Source organism: Calliopsis andreniformis, chromosome 2 (assembly GCF_051401765.1).
Source record: "Calliopsis andreniformis isolate RMS-2024a chromosome 2, iyCalAndr_principal, whole genome shotgun sequence".
Lineage (NCBI taxonomy): Eukaryota > Metazoa > Arthropoda > Insecta > Hymenoptera > Andrenidae > Calliopsis > Calliopsis andreniformis.
Genome location: NC_135063.1, coordinates 15564402 through 15582215, shown reverse-complemented (window position 1 = coordinate 15582215; position 17814 = coordinate 15564402). Strand labels below are relative to the sequence as shown.

The 17814-nt window shown below is 39.3% G+C and overlaps 2 protein-coding genes across 2 annotated transcripts; both read right to left on the bottom strand.

Annotated features, from left to right (window-relative positions):
- Positions 1 to 1417: 1417 nt before the first annotated feature.
- LOC143188259 (importin-4) lies at positions 1418 to 6191 on the bottom strand. The gene is made up of 15 exons (XM_076392441.1): positions 6077 to 6191; positions 5618 to 5704; positions 5437 to 5544; positions 5222 to 5374; positions 4970 to 5155; positions 4602 to 4896; positions 4366 to 4523; positions 3686 to 4283; positions 3380 to 3615; positions 3106 to 3314; positions 2675 to 3015; positions 2431 to 2606; positions 2152 to 2360; positions 1761 to 2071; positions 1418 to 1676 (listed from the first exon to the last, which is right to left on the bottom strand). The coding sequence occupies exons 1-15, from the start codon at positions 6128 to 6130 to the stop codon at positions 1552 to 1554; spliced, it is 3246 nt and encodes a 1081-aa protein (XP_076248556.1). The 5' UTR covers positions 6131 to 6191; the 3' UTR covers positions 1418 to 1551.
- Positions 6192 to 9728: 3537 nt separating this feature from the next.
- LOC143188111 (uncharacterized) lies at positions 9729 to 15056 on the bottom strand. Its single transcript, XM_076392177.1, has 2 exons — positions 13865 to 15056; positions 9729 to 9988 (listed from the first exon to the last, which is right to left on the bottom strand). The coding sequence occupies exons 1-2, from the start codon at positions 15054 to 15056 to the stop codon at positions 9729 to 9731; spliced, it is 1452 nt and encodes a 483-aa protein (XP_076248292.1).
- Positions 15057 to 17814: the final 2758 nt, after the last annotated feature.

Sequence of the window (17814 nt, the reverse complement as noted above, 5' to 3'; positions counted from 1 at the left end):
CTTTTTGCGTATGTAATGCCCTCGTGGTGCCATTTTTGCGAGACCTTTTGATATGGTACTCGTGTTAGTAGACATGAGGATTAAAGTGAAGCTTCCTTTCGTTGAATGTGGAGTGGTTGGGATGTTTTGTAGTTTTTTTAAGTGGATTTTGTGTGGCATGTTTAAGTGGGTCGACCTTGGAACGCATCTGTTGAACTGGCTTGGTTGATTCTGGGATGTTTCGATCGGTTTGCAAGCTGTTCTTCGATTATTCGATTTCGTCGATAATAGAGAATCCTGCTAGCTGGAGTATCTTCTTATTTTTGTATTTAACATTAATTAAGGCAAATAATACTGCATGGTTTTCAATTTTATAAGTTTCTTTAGTTTTACTGAGCACTTCGTCTATCGAACTTCGATTCACTTTAAAGTTTCACGCAGTTTCACAGTCATACTATTGAAAATGAAATTTGATACTGATAATGATATCCATTAACATGTAACACGTAATATTTTTTTATCACTGAACAGTTTTTTTTTTTTCAAAACTAGGTTACACGTAAGAGTATGAATGTTAGTCGACTTTCCACATAACTTACAAATGAACAAAAATCATGTTTCATGTTCGAAAGCTGAGAATGAATTACGTTAGATTAGTGTTCTACATACAACGCTACTGTAGATTCACAATGGAACGATTAGTTATCATATGCTTCCTGATAAAGTATCGATAGCATCAATGTGCGATATCGAAATCTGTGAAAATTCGGATTTAGTTCAAATTGTGATATTTCAGTTCAATACGCATTTGTTTGCCGAATTACTTTAAAGCTTACTCCCGAAACTGATAAAGTATTCACTTGGGGCAATTCAATGCAAGAATATTGCCTTATTTAATAAACAATTTTATTACTTTTTCAAATAATACATTTATATTCAACGTATACATATAATGTTTTCTGTTATGCTACGTATTTTTATTCCTAAAACAAGGCATTTAAGTGTTTGCTCTTCAGTAATAACGTTTTCGTAAGCTTGCACTTTCGCAAACATATATCTACATGAATTTGTCAACAAATTCCAGTGTTTAATCCTATAACGGAGGTTAAAATCACACAGAAAATTTCAATGCATCTTTTTAAAAAGTGAAAAAAGAAAAAAAAAATGACAGACTAGAATTTAACGTAGATTGTCGAATCAATGTATATACACATGCATCTCCTTATAAAATGTACATTTCTGTTATGATATTCTCACATTACGTAACGGTACAAGCTGAAAGACTCGAATGAATTGTTATTGATTTGATCGGTTTCATTTATTAACAGTCTGACAACGTACTTTCATAAGCACGAAATAAAATAGTGTTGGATGAATATATATATACTATATATAAAAGATTGTGAACTAGCGTAACAGATGCTGAAAATCTCAATACGTTATTATAACTTAAAAAAAGAAACGAGATACATCTTGCATATCACTTTCTTTGTGACAAAAATATCAAGAATCAGTCTATATGTCTTATCCAATGCGGAACAAGTGAAGATCTTTCCAATTTCGTGTCGAAATTTAAGAAAATATACGTTGAACGTTTGTCGTAACTTCTGCTGGGAGTTCAGCGTACATGGAATTCCATTCGTTGGGAAAATCTCGCTGTGCAGATTTGACGAATTCCATGACAAAACTCTTTGCTTCTACAATCATACAGAATATGTATATGTAGTTAAATAAGCTAGTATTTATAATTAATTTCGATAAAATACGATAAAAGGACGTACCCTCATCGACAGCTCTCTCTTCATGCAATACACTAACTGCTACTTTAAGTAGCATATGCATATGCGCCTGTAAAATGGAATGACCAGCTTCGTATAATGTTAATATACTTTTAAAAACTGCTTTGTTCTCTTCGAAATCTTCCTTCAATGGTAATTGATTAACGAAAACTGGGAATATTTCCTCGAGTGGCAAAATAGAATAATTAGCTATGATAAGCCGCGCGATCGCTCCGACGACGTTATCACGAGTTCCCGCATGAGACTCTTTGGCGATCGCGTTTGACAATACTTGTAGAATATCAGGGTAGTGTCTATAATACGATGGTTCAGGAACTTGTCGACATTTTTAGAATATTCTGCTATCATTTCAGATGATCGATTAAAAGGATACGAATATACAGCATCCTTGCCATGCAAGGCAAGTTCACCAATTCCATAAATTACATTATTGCGTACTTCGGCGCTAGGATCGTTCGTAAGCCTTAAGAAGGTGGGAAGAAGCTGAGGAATGAATGCAGCCACCATGTGCTTAAGTCCTGAGAAACATTCGGAGATTGTTCCGACAGCAAAAGACCTTTGCGCTTCGGATTTGTTCTTTTTCTGAAAATAATATTAAAATATGAACCAAATACTATTGCAGCTAAGTCATTAAATTTAAGTAAACACATACTAGTCTTTCTAAGAGCATGGGTAATACAGCTTGAAAGTAAAGCGCGAAATCTTCTGGAGGGATTACTTTTCCGAAGTTGGACAATACTTCACCAGCACATTCGACCAATAATTCGTCTAGTTCAGCTTCGGTCTCCACTTCGTCTGCTTCCTCTTGATCCTGGCACTGCGTTTTATCTAATAATTTTCAATAAATGTAATGATTGAAATATTACAAGTGTCATATATCTTAATTAATTACATACTTGACATAATATCTGTGACGCAATTCATTATAGCTTCTCTATGGCCTTCTCCTAGGAGAACATCGGACTTTATTTCTTTCAAAAGTTCCGTGTAAGCGTCTAAACCGCTAATGGCTACAGTTCGTTCGTCATCCAGTCTTATCAGTTCCGACAATTTTGGTATAAATACTGAGAGAGCTTTCATTAAAGCTTCTTTTCCTTCGTTGGTATTAATTTTCGAGAAGTTAATACAAAATTGTAGAATAGCGTCGATGGCAGCTTTGCGAATATCTTCTTGTGGATAATTGGTTAATTTAAAGGTTTCCTCGAAAGACTTCTGAAGGTATGGCAGGAATGCTTCTCTATAATAACATTTTCCATATAAACACAACTACAAAAAGCATCTAATTAATCATATAAATATTAATGCGTAAATGATAAATTTTGTTTACTCTGTATGTTCTGCAATTTCTTTCAAAGCTAAAATTGCCTCCTCTTTCTCTTCGATATATGCATTTTCAACGCTGTAGCCTGCTACATCGTCATCACCATCGTCTTCATTATCTGTGTTTTCGATATCTTCTTCTTCATTTTCGTTCTCATTATCGCTGAGATCTTCGTAAACCGGAAAGGCAGAGGTTTCATCCTCTTTAAAATGAGGCTGTAAAAAATGTGATCGTAAATTAAGGTTTTACAATTCACCATTTCTTCTGCAAAAATACGTACCACTATACCCTCTGAACTCTGTAAACTCGTTATCATATATTCTATAATTTCTGGCAAAGCAGATGCCATTTCCTTTTTCATTATAGTACTAACTGAAGCCAAGAGTCCGTAAACAGATTTCCTCAAATCAGGGTCTTCTGTTTCCTTCAGCAATTTCAGACCAAAGTTAAGCGATCTGCCAGCCAAAGGCGCGAAATTTTTATCACCTATCGTTCTTGCAATCACTCCAAGAGTATCTGTAATATCAATCATTAATCTAAACATTGAACACAACGTAAACGAACACATATCGTTAAGGATACAAACCAACTGCTTGCACTTGTAGACACGTGGTTTCATCTGTTTGTTTTTCACTGAGATAGCTATCAAGAATGGCAACGATCCTTTCAAAATATGGCAACATATGTTCTTTACTGGCCAAGGCAGCTGAACCTATGGCGCTCAGTGAAAGCTCTCTAACATGAACAGGAGTATCGGTATTCAGAATTTCGAAAAGCCTTTCCATTAATGTTGGTAAATACGGTAAAAGACTCTCGTTCAAATTTTCACAAAACATTTCCAACGCATAAAACATACGATCACACGATGGTGGTTCTTTTTTCTCTTGTTTAATGTGAGCACATATTTGACTAAGATACTCGAAAAATACAGGTAATAACTCAGAAGAATATTGTGAAATGTCTGGTTGTAAATGTTCAGAAAATTGTCCAAGGGCGAAGAGAGCAGCATTGCGTACCACGGGAATAGTATCGGTAATTCCTTGACACGTACAACGTAAGAAAGATTCGAGATACTTAGTGCGAATATACTCTGAACACCCTTCAGCTAACACTGCCATTGCTAAATACGATGCTTTTTTTGCGTATACATCCGTACCTTGGAGACTCGGTTCTATGTATTGCAACTGTAAAAATACCATAGATAAACCTTGAATTTATATTTTATAAAAAAAAATAATTATCAATGTTTCATTTTAATTATCTTACCAATTGTGGAATGAGTTTCTCTGGAGGCAAATGAAGTGCAAGTAAATCTAAAGTTTGGGTGGCACAAGTTACAGGAGTATTGTCTTCATTATCGCCGCTAAAGTAAACTTCGTCATTGTCGTCCTCAGGTCTTGTGGACATAAGACTGAACAACAACTCTATGAAGTCAATAGAACATTAAACCTTTATATATGTCCATATCAAAACAAACTCCTCCTTGTACAAGTACAACTTACCTATGATAGGATCAACAAGTTTATGTTTTATCATGGCTTTCTTTTTCGTTCTAGCTAACCAACCAATGAAACCAACTGCTTTAACTCTAAGATCGTCATCCAGTGATTTATTGCCAGCAATAGCGAGTGACATAGTAACGAGAGACTTAACATGAGGAGCAATCACATCAATTGCATTTTCACAGAGTTCATCTAATAATTCAAAACACTCAACAGCTCTGTCTTCATTGGTAGTAACAAGAGACTGAATTGTTGCCATTACTTGAGGCATCATTTGTTGATAAGCATTTACCATCTAAAAAAGTATCCCAATATTAAAAATATTTACTAGTGTCTTTAATTAACTTTGGACACTATATGGAATTTACCATTTGATTGCCTTCGACTAAAGGAATAAGGTTCTGCATTATTTTCAGGACATAATATGCCACAGGGTGTGTCAAATCTTGCAGACCATTTAACGTTTGACCCATAAGTACTGCAAGTGATCCTGCATGTGTGAGATATGCATCAGGTGCAACTTCTGTCATAACTGACAAAGTATATGTTCCCAACTATAAAAAAGTGGTACTGAATAAGAAGTATCATAGAACTGTTAAAAATATTGTTTTTTCTAATACCTCTTTCTCATTTAAGTTTTCACTGGTAACCAGCTGTTGCACGAACTGTAAAACTTCAGGCCACCCATTACTGGGTAGCTCATGTTTTACAATCACACCTATGAATTGTGCAATAGCATTTTTTACAATTTTTTCTTGTTCATTTACTAATGCCTAAAACACAAAAGTCATATAAATAAATTACAACAGATATCTCTTAAATTATTACATTTTACCTGTAAAATAAGTGCTTTAAATTCTGTCCTTATCTGTTGCGGTAATTTAAACCAATGAGTTCCTTTGGCATAACGTTTCCTAAGTAGAAGAGCTGCATATTGTCGAATCTACACATAATATTGTTTCTACTGCAAAAGATTAATGGTACAAATGAAATATTCATAGAAGAAGAGTCCAAACCTGAAGATTTGTTGATGTTACAATGAGTTGACACAAAGCAGGTACACTCTCTGGTTTCTTAAAAGCTTCTCTAAGTTCAGCTGTCCCCTGAAATTACCACATCATTTCGATAACCCATTGCATCACAGAAGGCACAAACATATTCGTATATAAATCCTTGACAAGAACACCTTGATAATTGAGATGTGGGTTTGGCCTTACCTAATGAATAGGCTCAAAGATTACATGACATGAATATTAAAACACCACGCGATGGTAAAAAAATACCCACAAACTGGAAAGCATTTTATCTATTTTATTAATATAATACACAAAAAATCAAACCTCTGTTCCATGAAATCTACATAAAAAACTGAATAAAATAATTTCGACAACATTTAAAACGGTTATCATCCGAGCACGTGGTTTGAACATCATAAAATTTGCTTCTATTAGAAATTGTCACTTCCTTAAACATACCTGCTGTATAGATGCATTGTCGGCTACAAGTAACTTTGATAGTATTTCCTCCATTATTGCTTTAATATGAATAATAAAATACGGATTTTGGCAGTAGTCCTTGATAAAGCTGCCGGCTGTCCACTACCGCTGTTCTGATCTGTTGGTGACGTCCGTCCGATTGCCAGCACGCATGCGTGTGTTGCAATGTATAAGCCATGAACGAAGTTTCCTCGAAATCAATTTTTCTGCTACAAACCCTGCTCTACATTTTTTACAGAATCCTTAGGGATCAAAATAATAGTGAATTTTTTAAGATAAGATATTTTATTGCATCCATAGATATTTTTGAAAGAAACATTTCACTGCAACTAAGAAGAGAATTTTTTAATTGACTGTACGATAGATAATTGAGTTCTGCAGATGGCAGCACGAGCTGAGCTTCGTGAATACGTACGAAATTCTTTTTTCTACAAAATTGTAAATATTTTTTTCTGAAATTATTGTGTATCTGTATTTGGGATTACCAAGGGATGACATTTTTTTTTATTTGTGAGAGTCATTGTGTCCCCAGGCTAGTATTCAGGAATAAGGTAGTTTCCCGCCAAAATGTCGAAGAGGAAAAAAAAGATAGTTATAGGGTGAGTAAGCCAAATTATGATTTATTTAAATAGTACTTTGATATTACTAAGGAGTTCGCTCGTTCGTGTGACATTTCTTACAAATAATTGCTTCTTTTCCGGTAATGGTAATTTGAGACCAAAGTTTTTTTCGTATCTGTACAGTGTAAGTCACCGTTTGTTCCGACGTTCCGACCTGGTCTAGTCTCGCAACGTGTCGAGAGTTTATTATTTTAGAGCGGACCCCCTTCCATCTCCGCTCTCTTTCCCTACATTTCTTCTTCACCCTTTTCGTTCGTCTTCTCCCGCTATCGTTTCCTCTTTTTCCGTGGACGCTTCGATATGGAGGCACCTTGAGATAATGCAGTCTTCCAAATTCCTTGGATCGCTGTTTCAGAATAGCACGTGTCAATTCGTGGAATCCATTCAACCGTTACATTTTGCAATTTTCTTAAATTCTCGATTATTTCCCCCGATAAAAATATCTTCTTTATTACTAAATCACGTAAGATTACAAACTGCTAAAATGTTGTCTTCTTTACGTTAGTTTTGAAAGCTGATCATAACTATCCATTCACTTATCCGCTGGATGAAATATATCTCGAGCCTGTGCTTAAGCACGACCACTCGTTTCGATCTTAATGTACGGTAGAAGTGGATCCTCGGATTCACAAGTGGATAGTCATTAAAACACAAGCGTAATTCTAGGTTAAAAAAATCTCCATTTAGATAGATGTCGCAATCACTGTGCGATAACCTCATGAAATTTGAGAATAATCGCTATAATTACTCTAGATTGAAAGATACGAGGAGTTAAAGCAATTTTAATAATATGACGATAAAAAGTGTAGTATTAACTGTTTTCTAGACATTTTTAAAAATGTTACAACGCAGAACTTTGTGAATAAAATAAAGTAGCTTGGCTATCTCGTCGAGAAAAGAATATCGCAGCACCACAAAGTAAAGGGAGCGTTGAGAAAACGGTGAATAGCCACGGATAGCCTGTCATCGGCATCATTGAGTGACTCCGCTTGCACCTCGTGCATATTCGTCGTCTGATTTTACGTGCGTTCCAGACGAGAAGATCTTTTCGTGCTAACTTAGTAACTGAATCACGTGCTCCTAGTACAAACCGGTTGCGAAATAAAATGCTTCAAATCCTACTTTATTATTCAGTAACAAGAACATAACTTCATAGATAACTGAATACAATGTTCTTTATTTCATAAAGAAAAAAGGTATCTCAATTGCAATGAGATGTCTTTCTCAAAATTCCAAAAAATATTCTTTGAAATACGCAATTCCAAAGAAAGTCGTGTCACGAGTGGCGAGCAGAGCTCCTCCTAACGGTGGCAGAAAAATCTTAATGCGAAATTAACGTCGGTGATGAATCTGTTTCGTGTAAGCCGACACCACATGCGATCTGCCATCTCGCGTAGCGTTCTCTAATTTATTGCACAAACAATTGCGCCTCTTCGTACTCCCTAAACCGATTCAAAGAAGGCCATAGATAATACCGAATTGTAGGCTGCAAAAACAAGGGCCGCGTATTTTGATCGACAACGGTGCAGTGATACTTGTGCTACAATTATACTCGAATGCAAGAACAGTATATCATGCAGTGATCATTAGATCAGTATAGGATCCTGCTGTGACTTCAGATTTAGCACAGCTTCAGAACTAGAATAGAAGAAAATAGGATTTCGTGACTTCGAGATCGATCATAGGTCAATAATTCACAGTTCTTTTACACCGAGAATGGGTGAGTCACGAAGTGGTGGGGATGACGAATTAGCCAATAAAGAAACAAATAGATTCCCGAACAGAGGTCGCGACCAGAACGAAAATTAGTTGCGTTTCTTAACCCCTAACTACTGGTATCGATTTTATCTGATACGGAGATCTTATTTCAAAATAGTTAAAAAGTTATGAATTTATTAGATTTCACATTTACGTGAAGGAAGCAATATTTAGTGAGCGTAGATAAGAAATGTATAGATGTGAAACTATGTCAGTAGTTAAGGGTTAGAGGTACTATTTAGTGCGTGCTGAGTGTGAGTGTAAGTGCGATCGCGATCTGATTCACCCATGAAATTTCTTCCACGCGATCGTTGTTTCTCTTTCTTTGCTCGCGATAACGAGGATCTGGATCGAGTGTCATATACTATTTCGGGACGTGACCAGGATCGATTATCATCGGTATTTCTGCGAAGAGCACACGTGATTTAATGGAAAGGTTCTCACCGAAGAACGCTAGCAATATTTGAACACGTGACGAGAGAACTCCATATTACTCAAATAAGAATATCCTTCCCAAGGACGCCTCTAGGACCTGTTCGTCATTTTTATGGCAGGGAAGGCTACAAGCTGTTCCAATAGAAATCTGTGGCCCAGTGCTAGTCCAGTTGTATGCAGCTATGGTTGACGACCGTGTTATCTATTTTATAACCTCCTGCCAGTGGGATCTAGGGCCACCGAATTCCTCGAAAAAGCAGCTCGACTTCTTCTTTCAAGGTAAGACCGTATTTTCATGTCCTTTTTTGTAGAAAAGTAATGAAACTTAGAACATTAAGAGTTGTACATTTTTTGAGATAGTAAAAAGTGTTTTACTTTAGGAATTATTGAAGTCAGTGGGTTCTTGAAGAATCAGTGGTTCTAGAACCTAAATGTATTATTTTTTTATTTCTGTTCTCGAGTAAGGGGGAAATAGAGACTTTCTTCTTTTTTACGAAAGAACATTTTAATTCTACAGATCCGTTTCGCGATGAGGGGCTTAAATTAACATCGATAGCTATAAATATAAATAGTAGGAGCTTAATACGCGCAGTTATCGAAGCGACTGTAAAGATTCCTCGCGACTTTGATCGATTTTTGAGCATACAGTATTGTCTCTTCCTTTTTACAACTTACAAATACGAGAACACGTCCGTGACAAAGTCTCGAGGAGATATCTAGATCTAAAGTCAGACTCGATAACTCTGTTTCGTTGCACTGTTTCATAGTTCAAGCACTAGATTTGAGATAGTACGTTGTTCCTCTTGAATCGTCACAATTCACATGCTGTACTTGATCTGATCGTAGTACATCGACGTCGTCGACGGCGTCGTCGTCGTGTGATGAATATTCGAGGAGACTGTGCCGGGTATGTTCGATATGCTTAAACCGCCGATGTTGCTCAAGTTTAGAGAGCCAAGAGAACTCAATGAGCTCAAGGTCACAGAGCCTGCAGGGTGGCCGAAGTACGATGGTTTACGGTCGATTAGGCCAGCTCCTGTGCTGTTTGTGTTTGCGTTCGAACATTGCATTTTTATTCCTGAAATAAGAAAAAGACGAGGGTGTCAGTTTTTTTTTATTTTTTTGGGGTTATGGCGATTTTCTGGAAAATATAAATTATTACGCAGTTGCGCAATAATATGTGCGCAATGGATATTATCAAATACGCAGTTGCGCAATAATGGGTGCGCTGTGGATATTATTTAATACGCAGTTGCGCAATAATGGATGCGCTGTGGGTATTATTTAATACGCAGTTGCGCAATAATTGATGCGCTGTGGGTATTATTTAATACGCAGTTGCGCGATATTAGATGCGCAGCGAAAATTATTTATGACAAGGGAACAAAGTAGACTAAATTTTCAGAAATTTGACTGTAATGGGACCACACATGACGCAACAGAGGAAAAAAAAGGACGGCAGATCTCACGATAGATCAGTCCTTGTATAGGTACGATAAATCCGAAGCTCCAGCAGCTCTCGAGCAGTTCTTCAAGTGCACACTTCACTCGTGTCTCGACTCCGTCTTTGTCCTTTCTACCTTCTTTTTTATCTTCTTTCAAGTATCATGTCCCTAGACTTAAGCATTGCAAAAATACGAAAAAAGAAAAACAGAAAATTACTAAAAAAAATCTCTTCTGATACACAGTTTAATTTTATTCAACACTTACTCAAGAAAAATTTCACAACAAAATTCCACGATTTCAATTAAAACCGACTCGTCGGCCCCTGACGACCGGAATTCGGTTTAATTCCGGGTCGAAGGCAAGTGTAACGAGCGTCTTAAAACGGCGTCGTGTGTGGTCTCAATGGCAGTGCCGTCAGTCAAAACCTTCTCCCTGCCCCAGTCTCTCACCACCCCTCGAACTTCAGATTTTCTGAGGCACCCAACGTGCTCAGCGAATTTCTTTCCTTTCCCTCCCTTTTTTCTTATTTTCACCAGTACACAGTAGTGCTGGTAGCGTCGAAAACCGCGACAGTAAAAGAGCACAGAGGCCTACATCGGTTGATCCTCAACAACGATGCCATAGTCGCGGGGTAGAGATCTCGTGCGCGCGTGCACGCGTTCCAGAAATATATCCCGAGATCGGTGTAGAAAAAGAGAAAGAGGAAAACTGGGATGTACCCGAGGCACGTCTACAGATTGATCTCGTTTACACTTTACGTACCGAAGAGGAGAGAGGAGGGGTAAGGGGTGAAAGAGGGCGCAAGGGTGTGTGGGTGGCACGTTTATCCCCTGTCGATTTCTCGGTGTATCGAGGTGAAGAAGGAATAGATTGTACTTACAAATGGGAGTGGGGTTCAGTGGGAATCTCTGTCGATTATGATGATGGATCTGTGACGATGCAGCAGGTTCAGTATTTTTAGAAAAATTCTTTACCTATTTGGAGGATTAATGTGGTCACTGTCCTGACATACATGGGTCTTCATTCTTAAGATGCTAACCAAAGCTCTTTTATTGTCAAAGACCAGTGATATCGACGTTACAATTACTAATGCACAAAGCAGCTTGTAACTTACAATTAGAACAGAGCCTCATAGATAAGACAAATGTTTACACGAGCCGTTTCCATTATATTCGCCCCAATTCATTCCTCGAGTTATGTCCATGTGTTTCGGAACACCTTGTATATTATTGAAGAGAGGGAACGGAAGGAAAAATCTGTTTAGGAAGACACGTTGATCAACATTTAGCAAATTATTGGTTCATAATCGCTCGAGCAATCCTCGCAGCCATAAAGTTTCCCAAGATCGTGGATCCAAGGAACGAGGCCGATTCCGCGGAGAGGTTTAATAAACGAACCGGGCTAATGTTTGAGATGGCACGGTCGATGTACTTAGATTAAAGAACATCTTGTTTACCCCACTTGTAAATGTTTACGCGATAAGCGATTCGAGACCTCGCTCCGCTAGCACGCGACCACCGGTAAACCGATACAGAAAAAAAGTATATTTTTGCCTCGACTCGATCATTTGTTTACCACATACGTAATATCGTTGCATTCGTGGAATCGGTTCATTCATAAATAAGATGCTCATTGAGAATTATGTTTCTGTCGCTTTTTTTTTAAATACTATAGTTCACTGGTAGTTTCAAACGTCTGCACAGTGCTTAATAAATTTTTTCTGCGAATAATTCTTCAGTGGATTTCAAGCTTGAAGCCTCCCCTATCGAACGAGACCTTGGCGAGTGTCCTACGATTTTTTTTGGCTGAGTTATCGCAGTTTGAATGAAAAGTGGGACTCGAGCATCAGAATTGCGCAATGATCCAGGGGTCGAAAAAATTGTCGATATTTGAGCTGCTGTAACTTTGCGAAAAAAAATCGTACGGCAGTGAGCCTAGTCTCATTCTAAAGAGCAAAGCCTCTATTTTTACGCCTTTGAATTAAATTTTCTCAGAAAAATTTTCCTACTTGGCTGCAGATCGCGAAGAAGAAGGTTGTTTTTTTCCAAAATATTTTCCGTGTTCAATCGCATCTCCGGAACGGGATGAATTTTTTCTGCGACTCATTCTACTGTAGATTTCAAGCTTGAAGCCTCCCCTATCGAACGAGACCTTGACGAGTATCCTACGATTTTTTTTCGCCGAGTTATCGCAGTTTGAATGAAAGGTGGGACTCGAGCATCAGAATTGCGCAATGATCCAGGGGCCGAAAAAATTGTCGATGTTTGAGCTGCTGTAACTTTGTGAAAAAAAATCATATGGGAGTGAGCTTGGTCTCATTCTAATGGGCAAGCCTTCTTCTTTATCATCCCTGAATTGAATTTTCTCAGAAAAATTTTTACACTCGGCTGCAAGCCGAGAAAGAGAAGCTTGTTTTTCCTTAAATTTTTTCCGAATTCAGGCGAGCGTATGGAGCTTCACAAATTTTTTCCGTGACTAGTTTTACAGTAGATTTCAAGTTTGAAATCTCGTCTTTCCAACGAGACCTTAAAAATTGATCTACGATTTTTTTTCGCCGACTTATCGCACTTTGAATAAAAAGTGTGCCGCCAGCATCAAAGTGGTATGGAACAAATTCTGATTTAGAGCATTTTTATAACACTTTTACTGTCGCGGAAAAGAGCTTTTAACGAGTGTTTAATTGCCGTGGCCCCTGCTGACTGTGTTCACGGTAAATTAATCTGACGGGAAGCTTGTAGAGATTTCGTGTCACGGTGCGTTACACGTGTTCGGTTACGAGTTACGAATTACGACTTTCTGGCATGAGGCGTGACAGCGATGTCACACCGACTAATAGGTCCTGTCAACCTTAGTTATTTCGTGTCTGTTTACCCTGCTCTTCTGAGACAATTTTTTAAATTTGAAACTGTATCAAAAATATGAGAAATAATGATAAAAATAGAATAATATTTGCGCAACAAGTCTAGTCAATTTTGGAGTATAAAATATTTAAAGATCTTTGAAATATCTTCAGAGTCATAAAAAATCTAGAAAAATCAAATTTGAGTAAAAAATAACGTGCCATGACTGTTGCGCAAATGTATAACGTGTCGAGACACTTTGTGGAGTCGCTTGGTTTTACTGTGCCCGGCGCCTCTAGGGTCGTAAACTGTCTCCGATTTTCCAGATGGCCCCCCAAGACCATCTTGAATTGTCATTGTTGTCCTCGACTCCAGGATCCCCTGCTAGACGCGTAAATCGCGTCCAGAGATCAATGTCTGCACGTGATTATTCTGTTACCTTCTTATCTTATACCTAGCTTCATGTGACTCTGCTAATGATTCATATCTAACATCAATTTAACATTATGGACCATTTCATATACTACTATTCAAGTGAAAAAAAAGAGAAAGGAAACCATAGAGGTGGTCGTTGTTCTGAAGAGAGGCCCCAGCCAAAGGTTAGGAAACCTGCTCTAGAAGACTCCAAACTTCTCTAACTGCCCCAAGAAACTAGATAACAAACTCACCATTATCAGCTACAGGTGTCTGGCACCCACTATGCGGTGAACTAACATTCCCCACAGGACTGCTGCTCCCAGTCTGCTCCTGCATCGTCTGCATAGCCACATTTGCATTGTTCCCAGCATTGTTGACCCCAGGTAGCCCATATCCCACGTAATAGTCCTGCCCAGGTGTCTGAGTAGTAGGAACAGTATTCGACGGGCATTTATAAGGCATCATAGCCTCATTCTCCTTGTAAACCGTCTCTGGATGGTGCTGCTGGTGCTCCTTCACCGAGTATCCCTCTGAAGCTCTATAGGGCAGCTGGTCTTGACCCCTGGTGTATCCAGGTTCACTCTTAAACGCCACGATTTCCCCATTCCTGTACACCGACGGCTCCCCTGTCTTGTAAGTCACCTCTGTCGTCTTGTACGTGACCTCTGCTATAGGAGGCGTCTTGTAGGTAGTCTCTGGGTAGGCCCAGTCTGCAGAAACAGCCGCCCCAGGCGCATACATGGCGTACTCCTGATAATTCTGGTACTGATTCTGGTACCCATTTGCATACTCCATGCCTCCAGGTGCTAGGTTCTCGTATCCAGGCGCCTGGACCCCCACTGGCCCGCTCCCTGAGAAGTACTGAGGGTACTGGGGTTTCAGAGCCTGGCACTTGCGACGGAAGCCTCTTGGTCGTCGACGAAAGCTGCCTTCCTCGAACATGTACTCCGTGGATGGGTCTATCGTCCAGTAGTGACCCTTCCCAGGTCGACCCAGTCCCTTAGGAAGCTTGATGAAGCATTCGTTCAGGCTCAGGTTATGGCGAACAGAGTTCTTCCAGCCCTGATAGGCTCCTCTAAAGAAGGGGAAGCGCTGCTGGAGGAAGGAGTAGATTTCTGACAGGGTCAGCCTCTTCCCAGGGCTAGACTGGATCGCCATCACGATCAACGCGATGTAAGAGTAAGGTGGCTTCTCCTGGCGACGTGCTCCAGGCTTCCTTGGTAGTTCTGAGCTGGTAGGATTGATCATCAGGGGGTCCAGACTCTGGTCCTGGATTAGACTATTGCTCATGGATAGACTGGTCCGTGGGACCACGGTGGAGGAGTTAGAGTGAGCGACGGTAGGCTGGTCCTGGAGGTGCAGGCTCGATTCCGACTCGTTCTTCATGATCCTCGAGCTTTCTGCGCTGCGAGGAGTCGAGGGGACGATCACTCTCTGGTCCATGGAGTCCTAGGTCACACAGAAGGGAACATTCTAGGTCCTCGGGACTCTCGCTTCTTCACTTCACTATAATCTAATACTGGTCCAGGTCTAAACAGTCTTTACGAACTTAAAATCCTATGAATATAACACCAATAGCAATTAAAACTATTATTTATTAATCCCTCCCAGTTCCTAAGAATTCACTTTTAAAGTCCTCTTCAAAAGAGTCCCCAACGTCACTTCGATTCACCCAATCCTTCACTATTCGACTCTGTTTTCCAGCTCCAATATTCATTTAGCAAAACTTGGACCACTTTCACTTGGATCCATGCAAGACCCAAGGATCCAAAGATCCAACTCGCGTGTCAGCCACGCGGTTCACAGTGATCACAATGCTCGAGGCAGGGGGTGGCCGATATTTACGTTGCAATTTACGAATGTAAATTGTTTGCACGGAGTGGGGTCAATTATTTAGACTCCTCTGTCGGCCGTTCGCGCTGATGCGTCGCTAAGTGTTTTCGGTTGACTGGACCTCGAGATGAACTACGGGCCTCGCAGCGTCGCGATGACGCGAGCCACGCCGTCGCGGCTTGCTGCTCCCCTTTCCTCGGCGTGGGCGTGCTGAGCCAAAGGGGCCGACATTGGGGATCCTCTATTGGCTGGCAGCCAGTGAGTGGCACAAAAGCTGCCAGCGACTGCCAATGGGAGTCGACTGTGCTTTGTGCCTCGTCACGCCTGATGCGAGGCTGTAGGCATCGAGGGAGACCCTGAAGTTGGAGGATTGCTCTAAGGAAGATGTATGGATGAAAAAGATTGCATAACTTCTGAGGTTTTCATTGTTTGAGATGATTGTTGAATCAGGGATTATTGGATTATTTGTGAGGTGAGAGATTGAGATGAGTAGGGTTGGCTGATGGGCTTTCGGGGGATTGGGGAGATGAATCTGGGGCATTGAAACTTTGTTGCTTGAGGGATTGAGATATTTGATTTGGGGATTGGTTGTTTCTTCTTATCGGGGTTTCTTCTCAGTAGGTTACTCTGTGACTAAGCAGTTCTGCAAATAGTGGTTATGGCTCTATTATTAATCCATTATTCATTATCTCAGATTAGGTGATGAGTTTGTGAAAAATGGGACAGAGGAAAGTGAGAGAAAATAATCCTAGAATAATTTTTTAAATAAGAGGAACAGCAATTAGAGTCCATCAATTCTTGAAGCTTTTTTCTATTTCCCTTACTTCAGAGACTGTTTCATCATTTTCTTTCACTTTTCTGTATTCCATTCTTCTTTGTACCTATAAGTACAGATATACTTCCAGTAGTTTCCTTTAAATGATCATTTCATTTTGAGCACATTGCTTTCTTTTCCACATTCGTCTGCAGCGCAGTATAATTGAATTCACTGTGCAAGAAATTGATTTCTGAGGATGTTTTCAGAAATGACTGCTTTCGCACAATGTTGCAGCGAATTTTAGGAACTGAATGTACGTGCCAGCAAACGGATACGAAAAATCCATAGGAGATGATTGGTCCATTTGCTGGCCAACGAAGTGTTAGATCCATGCTCCGCCCGACCGTGGTACCGCCTTCTGTGCTCTGTTTCGGATCTCCTTCTCTTTAGAGTCTCTGCATCATCGATTACCCTGAATCCGTGGTAATTTTCAGGAAATTTTGCTCGGTGATATCAGCTTCCGTCGAAACGAACGTCATCGGAAATCCCCTTATTCGAGCAAACACAGCTGGTTTTATTTTCTCCTAATTTTTGTCTTAATACATTCTACACTCTTAATTCACCATTATGGAGAGTCTTTATTAAGTACTTTCAAAATATTGATAAAATTGAGGCCATTTCAATCAATATGCCTTTAAATCACGCTTGCGCGGTTGATCGACCAATCTGCGCTGGCGTGATAAGCACAGGGGCCCGCGAAATTAGAATTTGAATTTATTCAGTAATTTATTTAGTCTTGTGGTGGTATTTTTTAGATCCGCAGAACCTTAATTTTCTGTTTTATTATGACTATTTGCATTTTTTATAATTCAATTTTATTACTCTAAAAATCACCTACAATTCAGTTAGAATTACATTCAAGAAAAATCGTGTGGCAGAGTTTACTTTAATTTCACCTCAGTAATCATATGAATCCTGACATCACAATGGCTCCGTTGCCTGCTATCGTTAATTCACAAGGTGTCACTTTATTCCTTCACTGGCAGACCCTTTAGAGTTCCCTTATCGCAGGGTTCTCCATCACCATGGTTAAGCAATTAACGATCGACTCGTCAATGGCAGTCGATCGAAGCAAAATTGTTTACCCAATAAAACACGTGACAGAGTGTCGGGTGACAAGTCTGGAAGATTGAAGGAGATCAGGACTTATCAAGAGTCACGGCTCTACGTTCTCGACTTTATTGCGATACACGCCCTGACGTCTCTGTTTGGAGACTGCCAGACGAAATTCTAGAGAACTCATTAAGAACTCAACCAATGAATACGATTTCCCTCCAATACTTCTTATCTTTCAATTATTTTTGCTGATAGTGACATCTTTAGAAGCTGAGGTTTAACAAATATATCTACCTCTTTTTATCATTATTATTTTTTTATAGCATTCTCACTCAGTATATCAGATTTGGCTAAAAAATTAAATTTCCTGCCGTAAGTTTGCTAGAATATATAAACTCATTTTTTTACTTATATACGTACATATGTAGCTCATATGTTAGAAGTGTGGAGCGTGCATAGGAAATCAACAAGATCAGCATTTACTCGCAAGTACCA